The 21,057-nt window shown below is 35.9% G+C and overlaps 2 protein-coding genes and 3 pseudogenes across 2 annotated transcripts; 3 read left to right on the plus strand and 2 right to left on the minus strand.

Annotated features, from left to right (window-relative positions):
• Positions 1–1,058: 1,058 nt before the first annotated feature.
• Positions 1,059–2,572, minus strand: LOC147276860 (allene oxide synthase CYP74A2-like; annotated as a pseudogene).
• Positions 2,573–5,140: 2,568 nt separating this feature from the next.
• LOC147276861 (allene oxide synthase CYP74A2-like) lies at positions 5,141–6,764 on the minus strand. The gene has a single exon (XM_086254076.1). The coding sequence runs from the start codon at positions 6,728–6,730 to the stop codon at positions 5,273–5,275; it is 1,458 nt and encodes a 485-aa protein (XP_086110202.1). The 5' UTR covers positions 6,731–6,764; the 3' UTR covers positions 5,141–5,272.
• Positions 6,765–10,520: 3,756 nt separating this feature from the next.
• LOC147276862 (clast3-like protein) lies at positions 10,521–14,174 on the plus strand. Its single transcript, XM_086254565.1, has 7 exons — positions 10,521–10,689; positions 10,851–11,016; positions 11,119–11,177; positions 11,283–11,401; positions 11,950–12,193; positions 12,489–12,612; positions 13,668–14,174. The coding sequence occupies exons 1-7, from the start codon at positions 10,630–10,632 to the stop codon at positions 13,745–13,747; spliced, it is 852 nt and encodes a 283-aa protein (XP_086110691.1). The 5' UTR covers positions 10,521–10,629; the 3' UTR covers positions 13,748–14,174.
• A 3,119-nt stretch (positions 14,175–17,293) lies between these two features.
• Positions 17,294–18,753, plus strand: LOC147276863 (allene oxide synthase 1, chloroplastic-like; annotated as a pseudogene).
• A 1,707-nt stretch (positions 18,754–20,460) lies between these two features.
• Positions 20,461–20,875, plus strand: LOC147276864 (allene oxide synthase CYP74A2 pseudogene; annotated as a pseudogene).
• Positions 20,876–21,057: the final 182 nt, after the last annotated feature.

Consider the following 21,057-nt stretch of genomic DNA (forward strand, 5'->3'; position numbering starts at 1 on the left):
TAAATAAATAAACATTTGTCCACCTGAAAACCTGTTTAAATGCGTAGTATCACTCATTATTTTGACTGATCCTAAACTAACCTACCCAATTTTATAAACAAAAAAAAAAAAAAAACCTACCCAATAATTTAAATTTATATAAAAAAAAAAAAACAAGATACTGAATTTGCATGCACTTGCTACAAGTCATACAACTAAGTACCCAAAATATATAAGGCCCAGTAATGTCCATCTTACTACCAACATAAGCCCAGCCTTTATATGTACTAATCAGATGGATCTGAGAATTGCATTTTTTCATCTTGAAGAATGAAATTTCAGCCCAAAAACTACTTCCTTCTTCATCTTGAAAAATTTCATTCTCACTGCCCTCCTCCACAGTGGAAATCTTGCCCGAACACGTCCACGACAACTTTCACCACTCTCATCCAGGTCCGTTCAATTTTCTAGGGCAGTATGTTTAGCTAAGGACTTTTTTTTTTTTTTTTTTTGAACAGTTGAGCTCTGTTTGGTTGCTTAGAAAGTGTAGGAAAAGTTTAAAGAAGTCGTGTAAAATGCATAGATGTTTTGAAATTTTTTTTTTTTGAAAAACTTGAAGAATAAACAATATAAAATAAAACTCCATCACCATGGCCACAACACCATAGCATTATTAGCATATATGTAGGAGGGAGATGGAGAGGAGAACCTGGTGTGAAGGACTTTTTTAATTCTCTTGTTTGAAAGTTCTACACAAGCTTTCCAATTGTGAATCGAAGGGGGAAGACAAATAGGTTGTAGGGTAAAAATGTTATACCAAACTGTAAATTACAACCAATAAAATTATTAATCTCAACTTATTATTAACTTACTACTTCAAATTCAATTCTTTACGTAACACATGCAATACATAATATTTAATAAACAAACAATGAATACAATGGAAAATAGTATGGTAAAAAAAGGAATAATTAAGGAGCTATGCATTGAACGGAAATACATGTTGAGTGAAAAAAGAAAAGGAAGGATTTTCTATAACTGGGAAACTTCATAAAATGACCCATTTTAATCTGGTATGATCAAATTACTCATGATGCCTTGGTCAATGTTTTGAATGTCACTGATGGTCCCAACAGAAACCTGCCCACGTCAATAGTAAAAGTGTCATAACGAAGGAAGAACTCTACCAACATTATCCTGGACATGAGCACCACCAGATCCTTCCCCGCGCACTGCTTATTCTCTGCCATTGGATTTTCCGTCTCCGGACCGTTCGACCACCACACGTACTTCAATAACTTCTCTCCGTCTCCAACAAACCTATCACCTACAAACTCCTCAGGAGTCTCGAAAATCTTTGGGTCCCTCGTAGCAATTGTTTGATATCCAAAGATGATCTCTCCTTTCTTGATCTCAAATGCGGCATCGTGGCTTTGGACCACCATATCCTCCTTGGCTTTCCCGTACTGGAATGGGACCGAAGGATCAATCCTCAAAGCTTCATAAACCACTGACTTGGTCAAAGTCATCTTATTCAATGACGCGAGATTTAATTACCTTACCATCGGATGCTTTAACAACGACCTTGATTTCATCACGGAGCCGGCGGTGTAAATCCTCTCCTGCCAATCCAACCCACTTTAACAAAGAACGGAACAAAAGCTTCATACCACCTTACGCATTGAAGCAAATTAAGAACACGAGGTTGTGGCAAGCCTCGTCTTTTGAAATTCCAAAAGTACCCTCAGCCTCGTTGAGAGCCGAAGCCGCCAACTCGTAAAAAGCATTGTAAAGCTTGTTGTAAGCTGGCTTGACAAGAAGGGCAGGAAAAGGAAACGTGTGCAACAAGAAATCCTCAAGAAAGTTGAGGAACTTGGGCAGGCCCAGGGTCAATTGAGGAGCAAGTTGGGGCAAAAGCCAGAGAGTGGCCAAGTTTGGGCCTTTGGAGCCCAACTTTGTATTTGATGGGCTTTGGCCAAAAAATAGCTCAAAGATGAAGTTGAAGGAAGTTTGGTCGTTAAGTTTGTTGAAGTCTGACTGAATTGCCATCTTTTGCCAACTGAGCCTCGGCCTTGAGGAAGAGGTCGAAGAAGTGGGTTTGGAAGATGGGGATGACTTTGTGGTGGTGAGCAGAGAGTTGGGACAAGAAGAAGCCTTTGAGAGCGGCATGTTTGGGCTCGGAAGGGTCAAGAAAAGAACAGACACGGTAGCCGCCGGTGAAGGCAGTGGAGGGCATGTAAGTGCCGACAAATATATCGCGTTTTTCGACTTTGGAGGTGTCGAAGAGGACGGGGAAGCTTACGGCGTCGAGGACAACGATGACTTTGGGGTTTGAGGCAATGAAGGGTCCAGGGACATGTTGGTGCGGAACACTGTGGATTGGTGCTTTTGAATTCGGATTTTAAAGAACTCGTCACGACCTTGTTTGTAAAAGAAGTCGTAGCGGTCGTTAAGGGCGCCGAAGAAGGGTGTGCCGTAGTCTCCAGGGATTGGTTTTAATGGAAGCTTTGATGGTGGAGATGGTGTTTTGTGATCAGAAGATGATGAAGACATGGTGGTTGATGAAATGTTTTGTTGTTATAGTAGGCTAGGAATTGATTGTAGCTTGATATGCTGTGCATGCAAGTGTGTTGTGGTTTTATAGAGTAGGGGTTGCAAAGAATTAACCCACGTACATTTAATTTGTGGAGCCAAAGATTGAAAGTTTTAAGGACAATGAAAATTGACGGGGAGGAATACAAAACTTGCAGAAGATAGAACCTTTTTTGTTCAAATGAACCATAAAAGGCCAATTAAAGTGATTCAATGATTGAAAATTCATGTTGGCTTAGATTGGATGTCATTGGCCAACCATCTTTGCTACTGGAATCTAGTTTTCCATATATAATGGAAACAAATGACACGTACAAAATAAAAAGGCCCTCCCTATACTCTTTTTTGTTATTCTTAGTTTGTTGATACAGAGCCATCTAGCTAGCTTTTGTCGATCTTTTCTCAATTTTGTTTTTCATTTTTCTTTTTCCCCACGTTAACTCTTTAATTAATTAGAGGGGGGCACTTGTTAGAAAGAAACATTGTGCCTACTTTTAGGCAAAAAGCAACTTTCGATTACTAACATATAACTACAAAAAGAAGATAGAAGTATGGACTCATCATGTTGAAAATGACTTCCATATTAGTATGGTTCATATCACAACTGTAAAGTAATAGAGGTTCAAGTTTAAGTCATACATATGGCAACATATTTGCATGATTGTAATTAACATTGCATGTTGATCGATCAATCTTAATTAATTAAAGGACATGGTTTTGACAATTGTGTTCCTTTTAATTCATGATCAATATTAGTACCGATCAAAGTCTAAAAAGTTGACATGATAAACCAGTATTGTCATTTGTCAACACAATTATTTGATTCAATAATTAATGGGTATACTTAAGAAAGATGGTTCGCACCAGACAAGATAATAAAGGCCACAAGAATATTGTGGTACTCTCGTCTCATGATTTAAAGCCATTTTGCAGTTTCGTAAGCATGCATGGGTGGCTTCGTTAACAACCACTATAATGAATGGTTAAACGGTTTTTAATTTTCTTTTATAAGAGTAATTTTAAAAAAATGCAATTTCTATTATTAAATTATAATGAGAAATAAGTCACAGAATAAATTTTACTTTTTTTAAAATTAGACTTACATATATATATATATATATATATATGTATATATAATTAAAGTGCAGATCCGCATTACAAAGTAATATATATGATAAGTGAGAAGTAAGAAATAGAGCTTTTGAATTAAAATATGCTGAACTGTAATACCATATTAAACAAGGGCAATTTTATAAAATAATCATTTTTAATGAGGGACTTACTTTTATAGTCTAGGGTGGAAAAAGTCTTTTGGCTATTTTTAAACAAAAATACCCCTCAATGTTTAACAGAAAAAAAAAAAAAAAAAAAAAAAAAAAGCTCAAGGTCAACAAAGTGGTTGACAAAAAAATGTCTGCAATACCATCTAAAATGGCTGTAATGCCATCTAAAGTTGCTATAGCAAGTTCATCTTTTGATTAACAAATTCAAATCTTAAAACTCAAAAATTTAATATTTTTCAAGTGAAAATCTAGAAAAATCCATGTTTATAATTAGGCTTTACTAACAAATCGAAATATTATTACTTCAATCTAATAAAAACTCAAAACTCCAAACTAATAGGATGAAACTCTCAAAAAAATAAATGATCGAGATGCCTTTCAAAAAATTACATAAATGAGATAAACAAATATAGAAACAGATCAAAAAAGAAGAAGCAAACAGATCCAGTCACAACACACCTCTAAATAGCTTCTACTTCTATTCTCTTTGACCCGAAAACACCAAAGAAAAATAAAAGAGTTGATGTAAAAAAAGAGCTGATGTTAATGACCCGACAACCTCTAAATCCCTCTTCAGTCATCAATTCAAATCTAAGAGAAGAGAAGAAGAACTGATGTTAATGGGTGATACTCCAACAAAGCAGTAGATGTTGATCTTATTAAAGAGTCTCTGTTTCTTAGGTCAATGTTGATCACAGAGGGCCAGAACCTGCTTTCCTCCACAATGGAATTCACAAGTCCATGACAACTCTCACCAATCTCATCCTGGTCCGTTCAATTTTCTAGGGCAGTGGTTTTTATTTTTATAATGTTTAGCAACGCTTTTTGATTTCTTTCTTTTGTTTTTTGTTTTCCGATAGTTGAGCTCTGTTTGGTTGCTTAGAAAGTGTAGGAAAAGTTAAAAAAAAAAAAAAGGTAAAATACATAGATGTTTTGAAATTTTTTCTTTCAAAAATTGAAGAATAAACAAGATAAAATAACACTCCACCACCATGGCAATAACAACATAGCATATATGTAGGAGAGAGATGGAGAGGAGACGCTGGTTTGAAGAACTTTTTTAATTTTCTTGTGTGACAGTTCTACACAAGTTTTTCAAATTGTGAATCGAAGGGGGAAGACAAATAGGTTGTAGGGTAAACATGTTTACCAAACTACCAACCAATAAAATTATTAATCTCAACTTAATTATTATTAACTCTCTACTTCAAATTCAATTATTTTCATAACACAATACATAATATTTATTAAACAAACAATGAATACAATGGAAAAAAATAGCATGGTCAAAAAAGGACTAAGGAGTTTGGAATTGAACAGAAATACATGTTGAGAGAAAAAATAAAGGGTAAGATTTTCTATAAATGAGAAACTTCATAAAATGACCCATTTTAATTGAGGAGGTATGATCAAATTATTCATGATGCCTTAATCAATGTTTTGAATGTCACCGATGGTCCCAACAGAAACGTGCCCACGTCAATAGTAAAAGTGTCATAACGAAGGAAGAACTCTACCAACATTATCCTGGACATGAGCACCACCAGATCCTTCCCCGCGCACTGCTTATTCTCTGCCATTGGATTTTCCGTCTCCGGACCGTTCGACCACCACACGTACTTCAATAACTTCTCTCCGTCTCCAACAAACCTATCACCTACAAACTCCTCAGGAGTCTCGAAAATCTTTGGGTCCCTCGTAGCAATTGTTTGATATCCAAAGATGATCTCTCCTTTCTTGATCTCAAATGCAGCATCGTGGCTTTGGACCACCATATCTTCCTTAGCTTTCCCATACTGGAACGGGACTGAAGGATCAATCCTCAAAGCCTCATAAACCACTGACTTGGTCAAAGTCATCTTATCCAATGCTGTGAGAGTTACCTTACCATCAGATGCTTTGACAACGGCCCTGATTTCATCACGGAGCCGGCGGTGTAAATCCTCTCCTGCCAATCCAACCCACTTCAACAAAGAAGGGAACAAAAGCTTCATGCCACCGTATGCATTGAAACAAATTAAGAACACGAGGTTGTGGCAAGCCTCGTCTTTTGAAATCCCAAAAGTACCCTCAGCCTCGTCGAGAGCCGAAGCCGCTGACTCGTAAAAAGCATTATAAAGCTTGTTGTAAGCTGGCTTGACAAGAAAGGCAGGAAAGGGAAATGTGTGCAGCAAGAAATCCTCAAGAAAGTTGAGGAACTTAGGCAGGCCCAGTGTCAGCTGAGGAGCAAGTTGGGGCAAGAGCCAGAGGGTGACCAAGTTTGGGCCTTTGGAGCCCAACTTTGTATTTGATGGGCTTTGGCCCAAAAACAGCTCAAAGATGAAGTTGAAGGAAATTTGGTCGTTAAGGTTGTTGAAGTCTGACTTGCCATCTTTTGCCAACTGAGCCTCGGCCTTAAGGAAGAGGTCGGAAAAGTGGGTTTGGAAGATGGGGATGACTTTTTGGTGACGAGCAGAGAGTTGGGACAAGAAAAAGCGTTTAAGAGCAGCGTGTTTGGGCTCGGAAGGGTCGAGAAAAGAGCAGACACGGTAGCCGCCGGTGAAGGCAGTGGAGGGCATGTAAGTTCCGTCAAATATGTCACGTTTTTCGACTTTGGAAGTGTCGAAGAGGACGGGGAAGCTTATGGCGTCAAGTACAGCAATGACTTTGGGGTTTGAGGCAATGAAAGGTCCAGGGGGCATGTTGGTGCGGAACACAGTGGATTGGTGCTTTTGAATTCGGGTTTTAAAGAACTCGTCGCGACCCTGTTTGTAAAAGAAGTCGTAGCGGTCGTTAAGGGCGCCGAAGAAGGGTGTGCCATAGTCACCAGGGATTGGTTTTAATGGAAGCTTTGATGGTAGAGATGGTGATTTATGATAAGAAGATAATGAAGACATGCTGTATGATAAAATGTTATGTTGGGATGGTAGGCTAGATATTGATTGTAGCTTGATATGATGTGCATGCAGTGTGTTGTGCTTTTATAGAGTAGGAGTTGCAAAGAATTGACCCACATGTACTTTGTGGAGCAAAAGATTCAAAGTTTCAAGGACAATGAAAATTGTGCGGAGGAATACGTACAAAACTTGGAGACGATGAAACCTTTTTCGTCTTTTGCATGCATGTGGATCAACATATCCAATTATCCATCTACTTTATTAATTTATTATATATTAAATTATTCAAATTAAAAATATTGTTCATCGTGAGTGCAAGGATCGATGCATGTTGTCTAATCCAATCACACGCCAATGACCAAACACATGGTCCACATGGATGATGTGTGTGTTTATACGAATTTGTATTTGCTCGGCTAATGCTATTTTATAACATTTTTGCACACATCATGCATGCACACAAATTTTTTTCCTGGTTTGCTTTTAAATGAAAAGAAACAGACAAAAAAAGAAAGTTCTTTATGTGGGCTAGAGTTTAAGGAAATGTCAAATCCTTGTATGGTCGAAGATCACATCAATATATTAATGCTCGATATTCTCAATGAATTGAAGTTGAAACAAGTTGTAGCAATCTAAAATTCTAAATGTGAAATAGTTGGATTGTCAAACGTAGATACATGCATCGTAGAATCATGCTTTGGAGAATAGTGTCATGGTGGAAATTAATGAACTGTCGTTGTGTCCTGAATGCCAAAAAGTAGCAGCTAGCACACGTTTGTAGAATAAATTTTGGAAATGTGGTATTTGCACACAGAGTCTACAGTTAATTACAAGCTAATTACAAGATGTTAAAGCATAATTACAGGAGGTAATAAAGTCCTAATAACTACCTAATCTTCTAGAAGAGTTGACTCACCTCAACATCTTGTGTGTCCAATACGGCGCATACACGTACCCATTTGTATATAGAATAGATTGTGTTGTAGAATAGTGGCATGGGAGAAAAATTTTGATTTGTTGTAGGGTTGTCCACGGCCAGAAGTTTCTGTCAACAAAATTAACGAAACCCATAAAAAATGGCTTCATAAAATTGAACAAGAGTGGACCTTTCTTCAAGGGTGATTTGATAGAATTAGATCATTTAACCCAAAATTAATTGGCAATGAGCTTTACATTACTCTCAACATGATTATCATATACCTATTTGAGTCGTCTACATTTGATCTTGACTAACCTTTTACTAGAATTTATTAAAATTTCAATTTTTACGTATAAAATTTCTTTCAAATAAACTTCTTGTATTGGATTAATATAAAAAAATTGTATATATATATAGAATTTGTCTGAATCATATATGTGAAAATGAATTTCCAGCATTCTTTAACGTGGTGTAAAACTTCTCTTTTCATTAAAATACTTTTTTTTGGCCTCGTTTATGAATAGTTTTTTTAAAGAACAAAGCTCACAGGCAATACAAATAACAAATAGAAAAAAGTCAAAAAACTAAAGTAGTAGACTACAAACAAAACTAAAATCAAACAACATAGCAGTAAGCCCCACAACAACTACAAAGGATAGAACCTAGTCATATAACTTGTACACATCCCCAAAATGGAATCAGCCCTGTCGTCACTTTCTGGAATTCCTTTTGCAATGTGGGTCAATTAAATACTTCTTTTATCCTATTGTTAGATAGAATTACGTGACAGACTGTAAAACTTCAAAACAAAGAATAATATCGATAGTGCGCGCTGTTTTTTTTTTTTTTTTTTTAATTTTTTTTTTATATTGAAGAAAAAGAGGAATCGAATCTGAGTGCATGAGAACTAATTCTAAAGTTCTTTCAATTAAACTATTTTAACAACTGCAGATAGTGCTGCTTATCTGTTCAATAACCTTCTTGTCCAATTAATCCCGTTTGAAATCATACAATGACGTTTCTTATCTGTTCAATAACCTTTTTGTATTCCCTAGTTGATTATGTCATTATGCGTTGGGGTCTTTTGTTTGGGTAATTTTTATTTTTTAAATCTGGGTATTTATTTATTTTTGGCCATGTAATCTGGGTATTGTTGTTCTGTTTATGCTGTGCTAATTTGTAGGGGTGTTTTTGTCTGGGCTGGTCTGCCTTCGGATTTTGGGCTTCCCTTTCTTGTATATGGGATAATTCAATATATGTACTGCCTAATTTCAGATCAAAAAAGGAATCTGGGGTTTGAAAATAAAATATCACCTCTTGCTTGGCACGTGTTATGGATCTTTCCCCTCCACTTTTATGGTAGCAGTTTGATATCTTTATTGTCCTAATAAATAAATCACTTGTTAATAATTTAGTAATTTACCATCTTATGGGTAATCAGTGATGTTGCTACTATGTAAGTTTGTGTTAGAAATCGTGGCAAAAAAAAAAAAAAAAAGTTTGTGAGTTAGAAACTTGCAATATTCAAAAGCATATTACAAAAAAATACTACTCATGTGATGTTAGGCAGATGATATGTACGTGATGTTGCAGTCCAAAAAGTTCCTGCACCAGGACAACCATGTTATTATATATTGCACTATAAAAGTCTCTAAGGTACTAACTAATTACTTGATATCACATTAATTATAATCATATATAAGGATAATGTATGTAGTGTTCTTCCTTCATTTTAAGTTTTTAACACTCTTACGGTTGATGCATGTGGGCACGTTTTATTGGGTCCATCAATGAAGTTCACATCAATGGTCAACACTTTATGAATTTGTTGAGATCGTATGAGTAAAAAAAAAAAAAAAGGAGCTCCATTTTAAGTGCACTCAATTAATTTACATGTGACCACTTGAGGAAGAAAATAAGGGTTGAAAGGAGAAACCAAGTGAAAAAATTGCTAGCGTTTCTCAAGTTTTACAGTTACATATATAAGTGGCCTTGAATAAATGTTTGTGAAGATGTAATTATGTGAAAAGGCAATCTAGTTTATTACCAAAAATCGAGAATGAATAAGTAGCTCTAAACAAATGTCTTTTGTCTGTTTAGTACATAAGCTAAAAAATATTTGTCTACTACTGCTATGTAAAACAAACAAAAAAAAGGTTATATTTGCTATTTAATCTCAATATACCTAATTTTAATTTTCTTTTTGTCAATACAATTTTAAAAAATGAAGTACGAGTATTTGAGTTTGGGGTTGTAAATGAGCCGATTAAACTAAATGTCAAGGTGCTCAAGCTTGGCTAAAGTAATATTTATCGAGTTCAAGTTCAACTCCATATCAAAAAGATATATTCAAGTCCAGCTCATATGTTTTTTTTCCAAGGTTAAGCTAGGCTCGACTTGTTTATGAAACGACCTCGAACTTAGTTTGGTTCGGTTTAATGACAAATAATAATAAAGCAAGAGATAAAGAAAATTTGAATTTAAATAATTTTTTAACCAATATAATTGATTTGATTTAATTTTATTCAATACATATATTTCATTATTAATATTTTAACTATAAAATTAAAAATTCTACATTTATGAATCAAGCTTTAACGAATAAATCGAGCTTAAACAAAACTCGAGTTGTCTCTATATATGAATATAGCTCACAAGTTTTACGAGCCGAGTATACAAAGTTTAAATTTAGTTCATTTTTTTAACAAGCTGAACACGAGTCAAATTCGAACTATTTTGAGTAAATGAGAATTTTGTTGGGAACCTGGGCCGGGTGTCATTCATTTTCAACATTGTTGGATCTCCGGGTAATTCGGCCCACATAAATTTCAGCCCCTTTTTCCTCAAAAAAAAAAAAAAAAAAAAATCACCCCCAAAGCCAAATCTTCCTTCTTCTTCTTCTCCTTCTCCTTCATCAACTCGAAAAAATCGCGCTAAACAGTCAACAACTCCAACTTGAAGAACTCCACGCTCACCAACAATGGAATTCATCCCCGAAGAAGGCAAATCCTCCCACGACGCCTCTTCCACTCTAATCCTGGTGCGTTCAATTTTCCAGGGCAGTTGGTAATTGCTATTATAATGTTTAGCTAGGGTTTTTTTTTCTTTCTTTTTTCGATAGTTGAGCTATGTTTGGTTGTTTAGAAAGTGTTGGAAAAAGTTAAAAACTGGGAATTTAAAATTTTGAATTCTTGGGTTCAGCCAGCCTTGTCGATTGGAAATGTGGGTCAGCTTGCAGTTGATCTTTTAGTTGCATCAACGAGAGCGGAGAGAGTTGGGTATTTGGACAGTCCCTTTGTGCTTCCTTGTGTTGGCAACGATGCATATGGGCCTGTTCCGCAAGGCGAGCTCGCTCTCCCTCTTGAAGGTGCTCACTCTATCCCTTCTCTTTCTTACTTAGCTTGTTTCAATTTTATTTTTTTTAATTATGTATTTATATCTTTTGATAAATGAATGTTTGGGTTTGCAGCTTATGATTCATCTTCTAATGCGATGACTCTTATCCAACAAAGGTCCCCTGTTGTTAAGGTACGATTGCACATTTGGGATTGAATTGAGTTGTTTTGGTCTATTAATTTTTCTTGTAGTTGTGGGGAAAAAAATTCTGAAGTTTAAAATGGTAATTCTAAACAGGGAAGGATGATTGAGTTTGCTAAAAACTTGGCTGATTATGTTGCTGCTAGTGGAAAGAAGCACATTGTTGTGCTTTCAAGCTTGGATTTTGGGAGGTGGCAGAGAATTGATATGTCAAGGTATAAAGAGCTGGAATCTTGTTTTCTGTTAGCGCTTTAAGTTTTTGACGTTCTTGTAGTTATTGAAATATCTGTTAAGCAATTAAATTACAAACACCATTGAATTGATTTTGAAATAGAACTACTCTCTTTTACACCTTGCAACCACAACACAATCATTCGTCTCTTGGATCTAACCCTTCATTTTCACAACCACTATATTTCCCAAGGGTTTCTGGCATTTCCATCTTGGAATTTCAATGTCCATTATATCTTATGTTTACTTATACTTCATTTTCAGAGTTTGGTTAGTGATACCAAAAAAATCACGTATCTTCAGTTAAAGTTGCAATTAAATATAAATTTTCTTGCTAATGTGTTCCTTAGGAATTGTACCAAAAATTATGGAACTGATGTGAAAACAAAACATGTTCCATTCTTTAAACATGCATAACTAGTCTTCAAAGATAATCAAGTGTTTTGAACTCTGTTGTTTGGACAATGATCTGTGTCGCCTGTAGTTTTCTGTGCATTTTTAAATGGTGATTTATCTTTTTGCGACGCACCAGTGGTTTGCAGATGCATTACCTCTCTAGCTCCAATTCAGATGGCACAGATGATTACTGTGAACAACTTGGGTGGAAAAGACTGCAGGAATATAACCCCACTGAGAAGTATTGGAAGTACCTCAGCACATTAGCTGAAGGCAATGCTGTGCTGGAGGACAGCTTGCCCTTTGAAGATGAAGTTGAAGAAGAAGAAGAATACTACTACCCAAGCTTGCCTTTTGCAGTACTTTTTTCTTGTTTCAAGGTATTCTGGTAGCATACCCAAGACTGCAATCAGTGAATGTGGACCCAATTGTTTCCAAACATAAACAGGGTGTTGCACAACAGGAATCCCCAAGATTACCCTTGCCGAACACCATATTTTATGATTTGGAATAATTGTGTCCACATCCACTGGTTGCAATCAGTTCTTGCTCAGTCTCTCTCACCCACACTCACACTCACACTCACACTCACACTCACACCCACACATGTAAACCATAAATTATTAGACTGTTTTTTGTTTTATTTATCCTAAAGGTTTTCTCTTATTGAATCAGGCCAAAGGATTGAAGGTCACCTGCTTATTATGCTACTGCTCAGAAGGAGACAACACACCTGATGCTTTCCATTTGGCCGAGGCAGCTTGTAAACTTCTGGGCCTGAGTCCCAGCAATTTCCATGGTGAGTTTCGTTTCGTAAATCAAATGTAATTATTTCACCAATTGAAGGCTTTTGTTTGAACGGAAGTTTGGTCATGCCCATATGTGTACTCTGTTCAAACGTGGCTGTTAATCTAATACTGTTGCTTTTGCCAAAGCAAATTTAACGGTTTAAATTTTATTGCCCGTCACTTTTAAGGCCTCTTAACCAATTGGATGGTCGATAATGCTTTTAGTCATAGATATTGTGTGTGTGCGCGAGCGCATGTGCTGGCATGTATATGTCTGTGTTTTGCAGTATGTGCAGATTAACACATACATGTGCAAATATAACGATTTCTCTGTTGTTTTATATATGATTTTGAGATTTTGACAATACATGATTTGTTTTTTTCATTATCTTATTTTATTATCTTTTGCACCGATTAGATTAGATTATCTTGTTGTTGAAGAATGGTTAGCAATGGGCATGATTTCAGCCCCAGTCCCACCCCACCTTGAATGGGGTGATGTATCCTACCCCAAGTGGGACATAGGATGGGGATGAGATTTAAAATTAAACTCCCGAGGTGGGGTTCGGCGATGATCCAATTTCCTTTTGCATTCACACCGTGTATATCTGAATATTCTAATAAAAGTTATTTATTTCTTTGGTTGGATTAATATTGTTCTGTAATTGGAATTTTTTTTTCTTAAAAAGGAATAGATTTGGCATCCAATATATCAATTATTATTCTAAATTCACATATTTTAAAATCAACTTCATAGCTTAACATTGTATTGGGAGCATTTAGGATAATATTTATTTAACAAAAGTTCTAGACATTTAGCCAATGTTGAAAAAGGAGAAAACGAAAAATAAAAGAAAAAAGGTGACAGGGTGGGATGTGGTGACGATGGGGGCATAACCATATTCTTCACAGGGCAGGGACAGGACATGTGATTCACGATCCTGATTAACACTTTGCTGATCCCTAAGAATTGTTTCCATTAGATCTATTTTACTTCCTTGAACCCTGATTTGCTTAATGCTTTCGTGTTGGAGGTATGCTCATCTTTTCTAATGGCTTTGTGCAGGCAACAATAATGATAAGTGGCTTATTCCACTGTCTTGGAAGACTGTGTATGGACCACCCCCAGATATGTCTCTCTTTTAGGCAGGATACCTCTGACCTGAGGTATGATCTGCAAGGATGGAGTACCTCCTTATTTCAGCTTCTTACCCTGAGCTTTTTGTTTTCTTCAAGCTCCTTCTAATGATCTTTTGTTTTGGCCTTAAGTTCCTTCAAAAGTTTAGTTTGGAATGGGAATATGTATCAGCAGAATTGATTGGGATGAGAAATTGAATATGTACATTCTTCAGATACATATGAAAACAGAAAATATTCTATCTGGCTGTGGCTCGCTCATCCTTTTCAGCATTGTCAATATCCTTTACTTCTTGTGTTGAATACTTTCTCTATCTCTTTTATTGGTAGATTCTTTATCGGCAGACTAAACAGGAGATGATGGCTTTGCTTCTCTGTAATACTGATTTGCTGATCTGCAATTAAGAAAATGCTTGAATAAGATTGGTTTTCTGTAGCGTTTAGCGTAATTTTGTCATTTTAAAACACTAGAGTAGCTGACTGTCAGCTATTAGCTTTTACTCTTTGGTTGAGAGTATAGGATTTCTTATTAGGACAATACTTTTTCTGCTATTATTTTCAATATAAATTTTATACTCTATGACAGCTACTTAGCCTACTTGGCATGTGGTGTATGTTGGTCATATCCACCAACCCCTATATATAATAGAGTGCAATGCCAATGATGTGTCACACAGCGTATTTTGAACGGTTTGACATTACTCTTAATATTGCTATGCATTGAAGTAGACCCAAGCTTGATGGACTTCGAGCATGCATTATGCATTTGGCTAGGTCAGTTGTTTCTAATACATTCAGTTCAAGCTAGAAATGTAAAACAATTATATGGTAGAAATGTGAGGGCTGAAAGTTGAGATTAATCTTGTATGGATTTTCTGGCAGCAGTTATTTTTTGGGATTTTGTAGTTTGATTCAAGGCGTTTTTTAAAACGTGAAAAGTTTTGAGTAAATACATGGGTTTGTGGGGCTTTGACTGAATGACTGGATGAGAAAAATGTTAAGTTATAGGCTTAAGGCTTATTCACACCATTGTCCCTTATAAAATACACTTTTTTTTACTTTGTCCCCTGAAATTTAAATTCTCTCAGTTTGTCACCTGAACTTCACACAGTTGTTGCAAAGCACCCTATGCCGTCATCTCTGTCAATTTTTCCGTTAAAAAAGCTGACGTGGCACCTATATAGCATGAGTGAGACCTTTTTTAGTTATGTAATATCCATGTGGATACAAAAATTAATAAAAAATCATTTTTAAACTAAAAAATAATAAGATTCATGTCAATTTTTTTGTTCACATGGATCTTACATAACTAGAAAATGGTCATACCCATGTTACATAGGTGCTACGTCAGCTTTTTTAACGAAAAAATTGACAGAGTTGACGGCATAAAGTGTTTTGCAACAACTGTGTGAAGTTCAGGTGGCAAATTGAGAGAATTTAAGTTTCAGGGAACAAACTGAAAAAAAGTGTATCTTACAAAGGGCAATGGTATGAATAAGCCTAACCTTAAAGCAGGAAGAGTGCAGACTGTGCCGGGAAGAGAGATGGATGCTCTTGAATTGATGTTGTATATTGACCCAGGGACTGTTTGTTAATGTTTGTTAATTAAAGATAGAAATGAACAAATTGATAGAAAAGTGGGTAGAAATATGATAGAGGTTCGGGAAAAGAGAGAAACACAATGAATTGCTTATAAATTAAAAATAAAAACTAGTTAAAAGTAGTTTTTATGTTTTGGCTTGTGTATTTTCCTTCTCTCTTCTTTGCCTTTTCCATCTCTTTTCTTTCTCTTATATTTTTTTAATTGAAAAAAAAATGTCATACATGACCCCAAGAATTTTTGTTTTGTATTTATTTTTTTACTTTGTGTCCTTTTGGTGATTTGGTACTCATTTGTTTATATTTGGCTCGTTTTAGTCCCTATTTATTCATAAGTGATAAATTATCATGTCATATGCCATATCAGTTTTATTTTCTACGTAAAATCACCTTTATTTTAGTGGTATTTCTATTAATTTTGTTGGATGAGATCCTAAATTTGAATCTCTACTTCGTTTCTTATGTACCACATCTTTTTCCAACTAAAAGTTGGAATAGTTGGTGATCCTACTATTAAGCATTAGATAACCCTAGTACTATTCTACTACTATTATGCATTAGTTAACCCTAGTACTATTTTACTACTATTGTTATTAGGATGGCTGAGCCAAGGAGAAATATTATGCATTTTCAGCATTTAAAGGATGGACATAAAATGCCCAGTTGTGCCATGAGATGGGGCCTCATGATGAGTCATGAGTGTGGTCCTTGTGTCACATTTAATGAATGATAATTCATAATTTTATATGCAGTTGGTGCCAATTTTTAAGTCGCAATTTGGCATTACCATATTTAATTTGTCTGCTGAGGCCTACCAGTGAAAAATCAACAAATCATGATTCATGCGGAGCTTTTCCAATTACAATTTTTGATGCAAATTATTTCTCGAAATTATTTGCAAATTTATTCTTGAAAACCCAATGTTTTTTAAGAATACATTAAACCTCAATTCAATAAAAGCAATTTTTTCTCGGGAATTTGTTTTTCTTTGATGCAATCCATTTTTGCAGATATGCCTTTATGATGACCCCAAAAAATCTTGTATATTCAATCCCTTTCTAATTATATTCAAGTCAGATAGTTTTTGCAACAAGAGAACTGTATACAACAGTTGTATATATAACCCGTCGGCTCTCTCATATTCCACTCCATATGTTTATCATGTTAGGTATTAAACAATTTTTGTAAGAGGGATCTTGTATATAATTTTTGTCGAAAGACATACAGAGAAGCCAAAATTATGGAAGAAGAAGGCATGTCGATCTATCTGCAAAGGAGAATAATGCTGTACTAAGGATCTTTTAAAATAATAGTTAATTATACTTTTAATTCTTCCACATGTGTTTGATGTGATTGAATTGAGCAAATAATCTCCCTTCCACACTCCCATTTGATGGTAGCTCACTAGTAAATTAATTCATCGCATGACAGTACACCATAAAGTAGATGAATAGAAAACATCACAATTATATATTTGATCCAGCTTCTTTTTCTGTTTTTCTTCCCCCCCCCCCCCCCCCCCCCATTATTCTCATTTTCTCTGCATGCAACTTTTATTACCTAGCATCTTTAATTAATCTTCCACCTGGTTCACTATTAATTTATCAATAACGTTATCAAATTTGTTCATCAAACAACGATCTGTTATGTATAGCAACTTAACATAAAAGTGTATAAGAGATCAACAAAATTGACGATCCTTAATATTTCAGATTTGGCAAGCATGTTAATTAGTAGTCATTTATCTATTGGCCCCTTGCCCCCTAAACAAGTCACAAGTCTATGAAAGCCACACTCGCATATAATGCACATGGATTTGAGGTCTAACAATAATTGTACGTGCTGCTACCCATGCCTACCTATCTTAATATTCCCCACCTTATATAATATATACACGTACTACTCAGTACTCATCCCATTATCTCAAATCTCAACCCCATTTCATACAACGTAACAATGCCTTCATCCTCTTCTTCCTCTTCATCTCCACCACCAAAACTTCCACTAAAACCCATCCCCGGTGACTACGGCCTGCCCTTCTTCGGCCCCATCAAAGACCGATACGACTATTTTTACAACCAAGGCCGAGACGACTTCTTTAAAACCCGAATCCAAAGGTACCAGTCCACTGTGTTTCGGACCAACATGCCACCTGGCTCCTTCATTGCTTCAAACCCGAAAGTCATTGCTGTCCTCGACGCCGTAAGCTTTCCCATCCTCTTCGACACCTCCAAAGTCGAAAAACGGGACGTTTTGGACGGCACTTACATGCCCTCCACCGCCTTCACCGGCGGCCACCGCGTCTGCACTTATCTCGACTGTTCCGAGTCCAACCACGCCGCCCTCAAACGCTTCATCTTATCCCTACTAGCTTCTCGCCACCACCAGTTCATACCCCTCTTCCAAGAGTCCTTGTCTACCCTCTTTCTCAGCCTCGAAGCTCAGATATCAAAAGATGGCAAAGCAGACTTCAACACTCTAAGTGATGAAATGTCGTTCAATTTTGTATTTTTGCTGTTTTGTGGGAAAAGTCCATTAAACACGAGTTTGGGCTCCAAAGGCCCAAACTTGGTCACCCTCTGGCTCTTGCCTCAACTCGCTCCTCAGATGACACTGGGAGTGCCTAAGTTGCTCAGCTTTGTTGAGGATTTCTTGCTGCACACGTTTTCCTACCCTGCCCTTTTTGTCAAGTCCGCTTATAACTAACAAGCTTTACTCTGCGTTTTACGAGTCGGCGGCTTCAGCTTTGGACGAGGCTGAGGGTACTTTTGGGATTGCAAGAGACGAAGCTTGCCACAACCTGTTGTTCTTCGCATGCTTTAATGCATATGGTGGAATGAAACTTTTGTTTCCTGCTTTGATTAAGTGGGTTGGATCAGCAGGAGAGGATTTGCACCGGCAGCTCCGTGATGAAATCAGGGCTGTTGTTAAGGAATCTGATGGTAAGGTTACTCGATCTCTCAACCTTAGAGAAGATGACTTTGACCAAGTCAGTGGTTTATGAAGCATTGAGGATTGAGCCTCCCATCCCGTACCAATACGGGAAGGCTAAGGAGGATATCGTGGTTCACAGCCACGATGCCTCATTTGAGATCAAGAAGGAGGAGATGATATTTGGAAATCAAAATTTTGTTACCAAGGATCCAAAAATTTTTGAGAATCCAGAAGAGTTTTTGGGGCATAGGTTTGTGGGGGAGGGAGAGAAACTGTTGAAGTACGTTTATTGGTCGAACGGTTGTGAGACAGAAGATCCAACGGTGGAGAATAAGCAATGCGCGGGGAAGGATCTAGTGGTGCTCATGTCCAGGTTAATGTTGGTAGAGTTTTTCCTTCAGTATGACACTTGTACGGTTGATGTGGGCACGGTTTTACTAGGTTCATCAGTGACTTTCAAAACATTGACTAAGGCTTCATGAATTTGATCTACTCAATTATATATGCATATTCGATTCTTGTGTGTTCGAAACTCTAAACCCTAATTATGTTAGTACATTTCTTTGTGTTGTTTGTTTTGTGGAGATCGACTACATGGATCTCGATCACACATGATGATTGTGTAATTAATGTAATAGATACAAAGTGTCAAGGATTCATAAAAGAGTTAGGTTTGTTGGATGAGAATGATTGATATATTGAAGTGAGATGGTAGTAATCACCATAATATCTTTACTTTTTACTGTTATAATTGACAAATTAAGTGAGTTCTCTTAATAATATATATATAAGGAAATTATTATGTAGTGACAATAATTGAAGAATTGAATGTAAAGTATCTAATACAGTTTATTGGTTTATGAAAAATTAAGACTCATATAGGAAGGGGGAACATCAAAGAAACAGCTAGCAACTTAATTAGCTCAAGGCTGAGGCCAAAGCTTGCACTATTTTACTCTCCATAAAGGTCGCAGGGAGTACAAGTCCAGCTCTGCTTAAGGACAACATTAAACAAGCCTGGAGCTTAGATTCGATGATTTGCCCTTCAACTTGCTTCCATTTTATTAGCTTTTTGTTGCCAGCTGCAGTAGCAAAATTATTAAAAGTTTTTATGTTTTGGCTTTGTGTATTCTCCTTATATTTTCTTTGCCTTTTCCATCTCTTTAATTTCTTTCTCTTATATTTGTTTTTAATTGAAAAGTTAATAAAGAATTTTAAACAAGACCCCAAGAATTTTTGTTTTGTTATTTTTCTTAACATTGTTTCCTTCTTTGCTTGATTTGGTAGTCGATCATTTGATTATATTTTGCCTCATTAATTTTAGACCCTATTTATTCATAAATGATAAACTTATATGTCATATCTGTTTCATTTTCTACATAGAGTATCACATTTATTTTAGTGGTAATTTTCTTTTCTATTTAGTTAAATGATATCTTAAATTTGCATCTCCACTTCGTATCTTGTGTACCACATCTTTTACCAACTATAAGTCGGAATAGTACCACATCTGGTAGTTATAATTTTATATGCATTTGGTAGTGGTTCTTAATTCGCAACTTGGCATCACCATACACTCTCTCACTAGTACTAGTCCTTTGTGTGACGAGGCCTACCAGTGAAAAAGCTACAAATCACGATTCATGCAGACCTTATTCAATTACCTTTTAATGTGTTTGGAATTGGCTCGTTTGCCGCAATGCACTAATTAATAAAAATATAAAATTTCTCAACATTGCGGATCTTTTAAATAAGTCTCTTAAAGAATTAAAAGGCCCGAGTATATTGCGATGTGTAATTTGGTTATTATTTTACAGATTCAGAGTGAAAAACTATCATTCTATTCAATTGAATTGGATGCCCTAGTTGCAATCCCAAACTAAAATATTATATGTTCAAAAGTGATTTGTTTAGTTTTTTTTTTTATTAATTAAAACCGAGCCGATCAAGCTTATCACTCCAATTACTGATCAGGATATAATTTTGAGTTGTAAATTAATATTGTAAGTTAATTACAAACCAATTAATTGTTGAAGATTCTAAATTTGTATCCCCATCGAGACTATTTTAGAATTTCATGTGTGTTCACTAATAAAGAGAGATATTTTAATAATAAATATTAGTTAGATTTATTTTTTATGTTTTAAAATTAAAATTCACAAGATAAGTCATTTTTATTGAAATGAATTATGGGCTACGTGGTTACAAAATCTAGGATTAAATTGCCATTGGCATGTTTCAATGCATACAGTGGCATGAAACTTTGGTTTCCTACTTTGATGAAGTGGGTTGGACCAGCAGGAGAGGGTTTGCACCGGCAGCTCTGTGATGAAATCAGGACAGTTGAGTTGTTAAGGCAGCAGATGGTAAGGTTACTTTCTCAACGTTGGATAAGATGATTTTGACCAAGTCAGTGGTTTATGAAGCCTTGAGGGACTTGAGCCTCCAGTGCCGTTCCGGTACGTGAAGGCCAAGGAGGATATTGTGGTCCACAGCCATGATGCCGCATTTGAGATCAAGAAGGGGAAAATGATCCTTGGAAATCAGAATTTTTCTACTAAGGATCCAAAGGTTTTTGAGAAGCCTTCTCAGAAGAGTTTGTAAATCCTACTTTTTTTTGTCATATTTTCTCTCATTGTGTGTTTTTAGGGAAGGTTAAAATGTAGAATAATGTTATGGTTTCCAAATTTAATTATATTATATCATAAATTTGGATCTTAAATAATGTGGCAGTGCATGTATTATAATGTTTTACTTGTTATAAATAAATAAGTTGAAAGTGGGCC

This window comes from Dryas octopetala, chromosome 8 (genome assembly GCF_963921425.1).
Source record: "Dryas octopetala chromosome 8, drDryOcto1.1, whole genome shotgun sequence".
NCBI lineage: Eukaryota > Viridiplantae > Streptophyta > Magnoliopsida > Rosales > Rosaceae > Dryas > Dryas octopetala.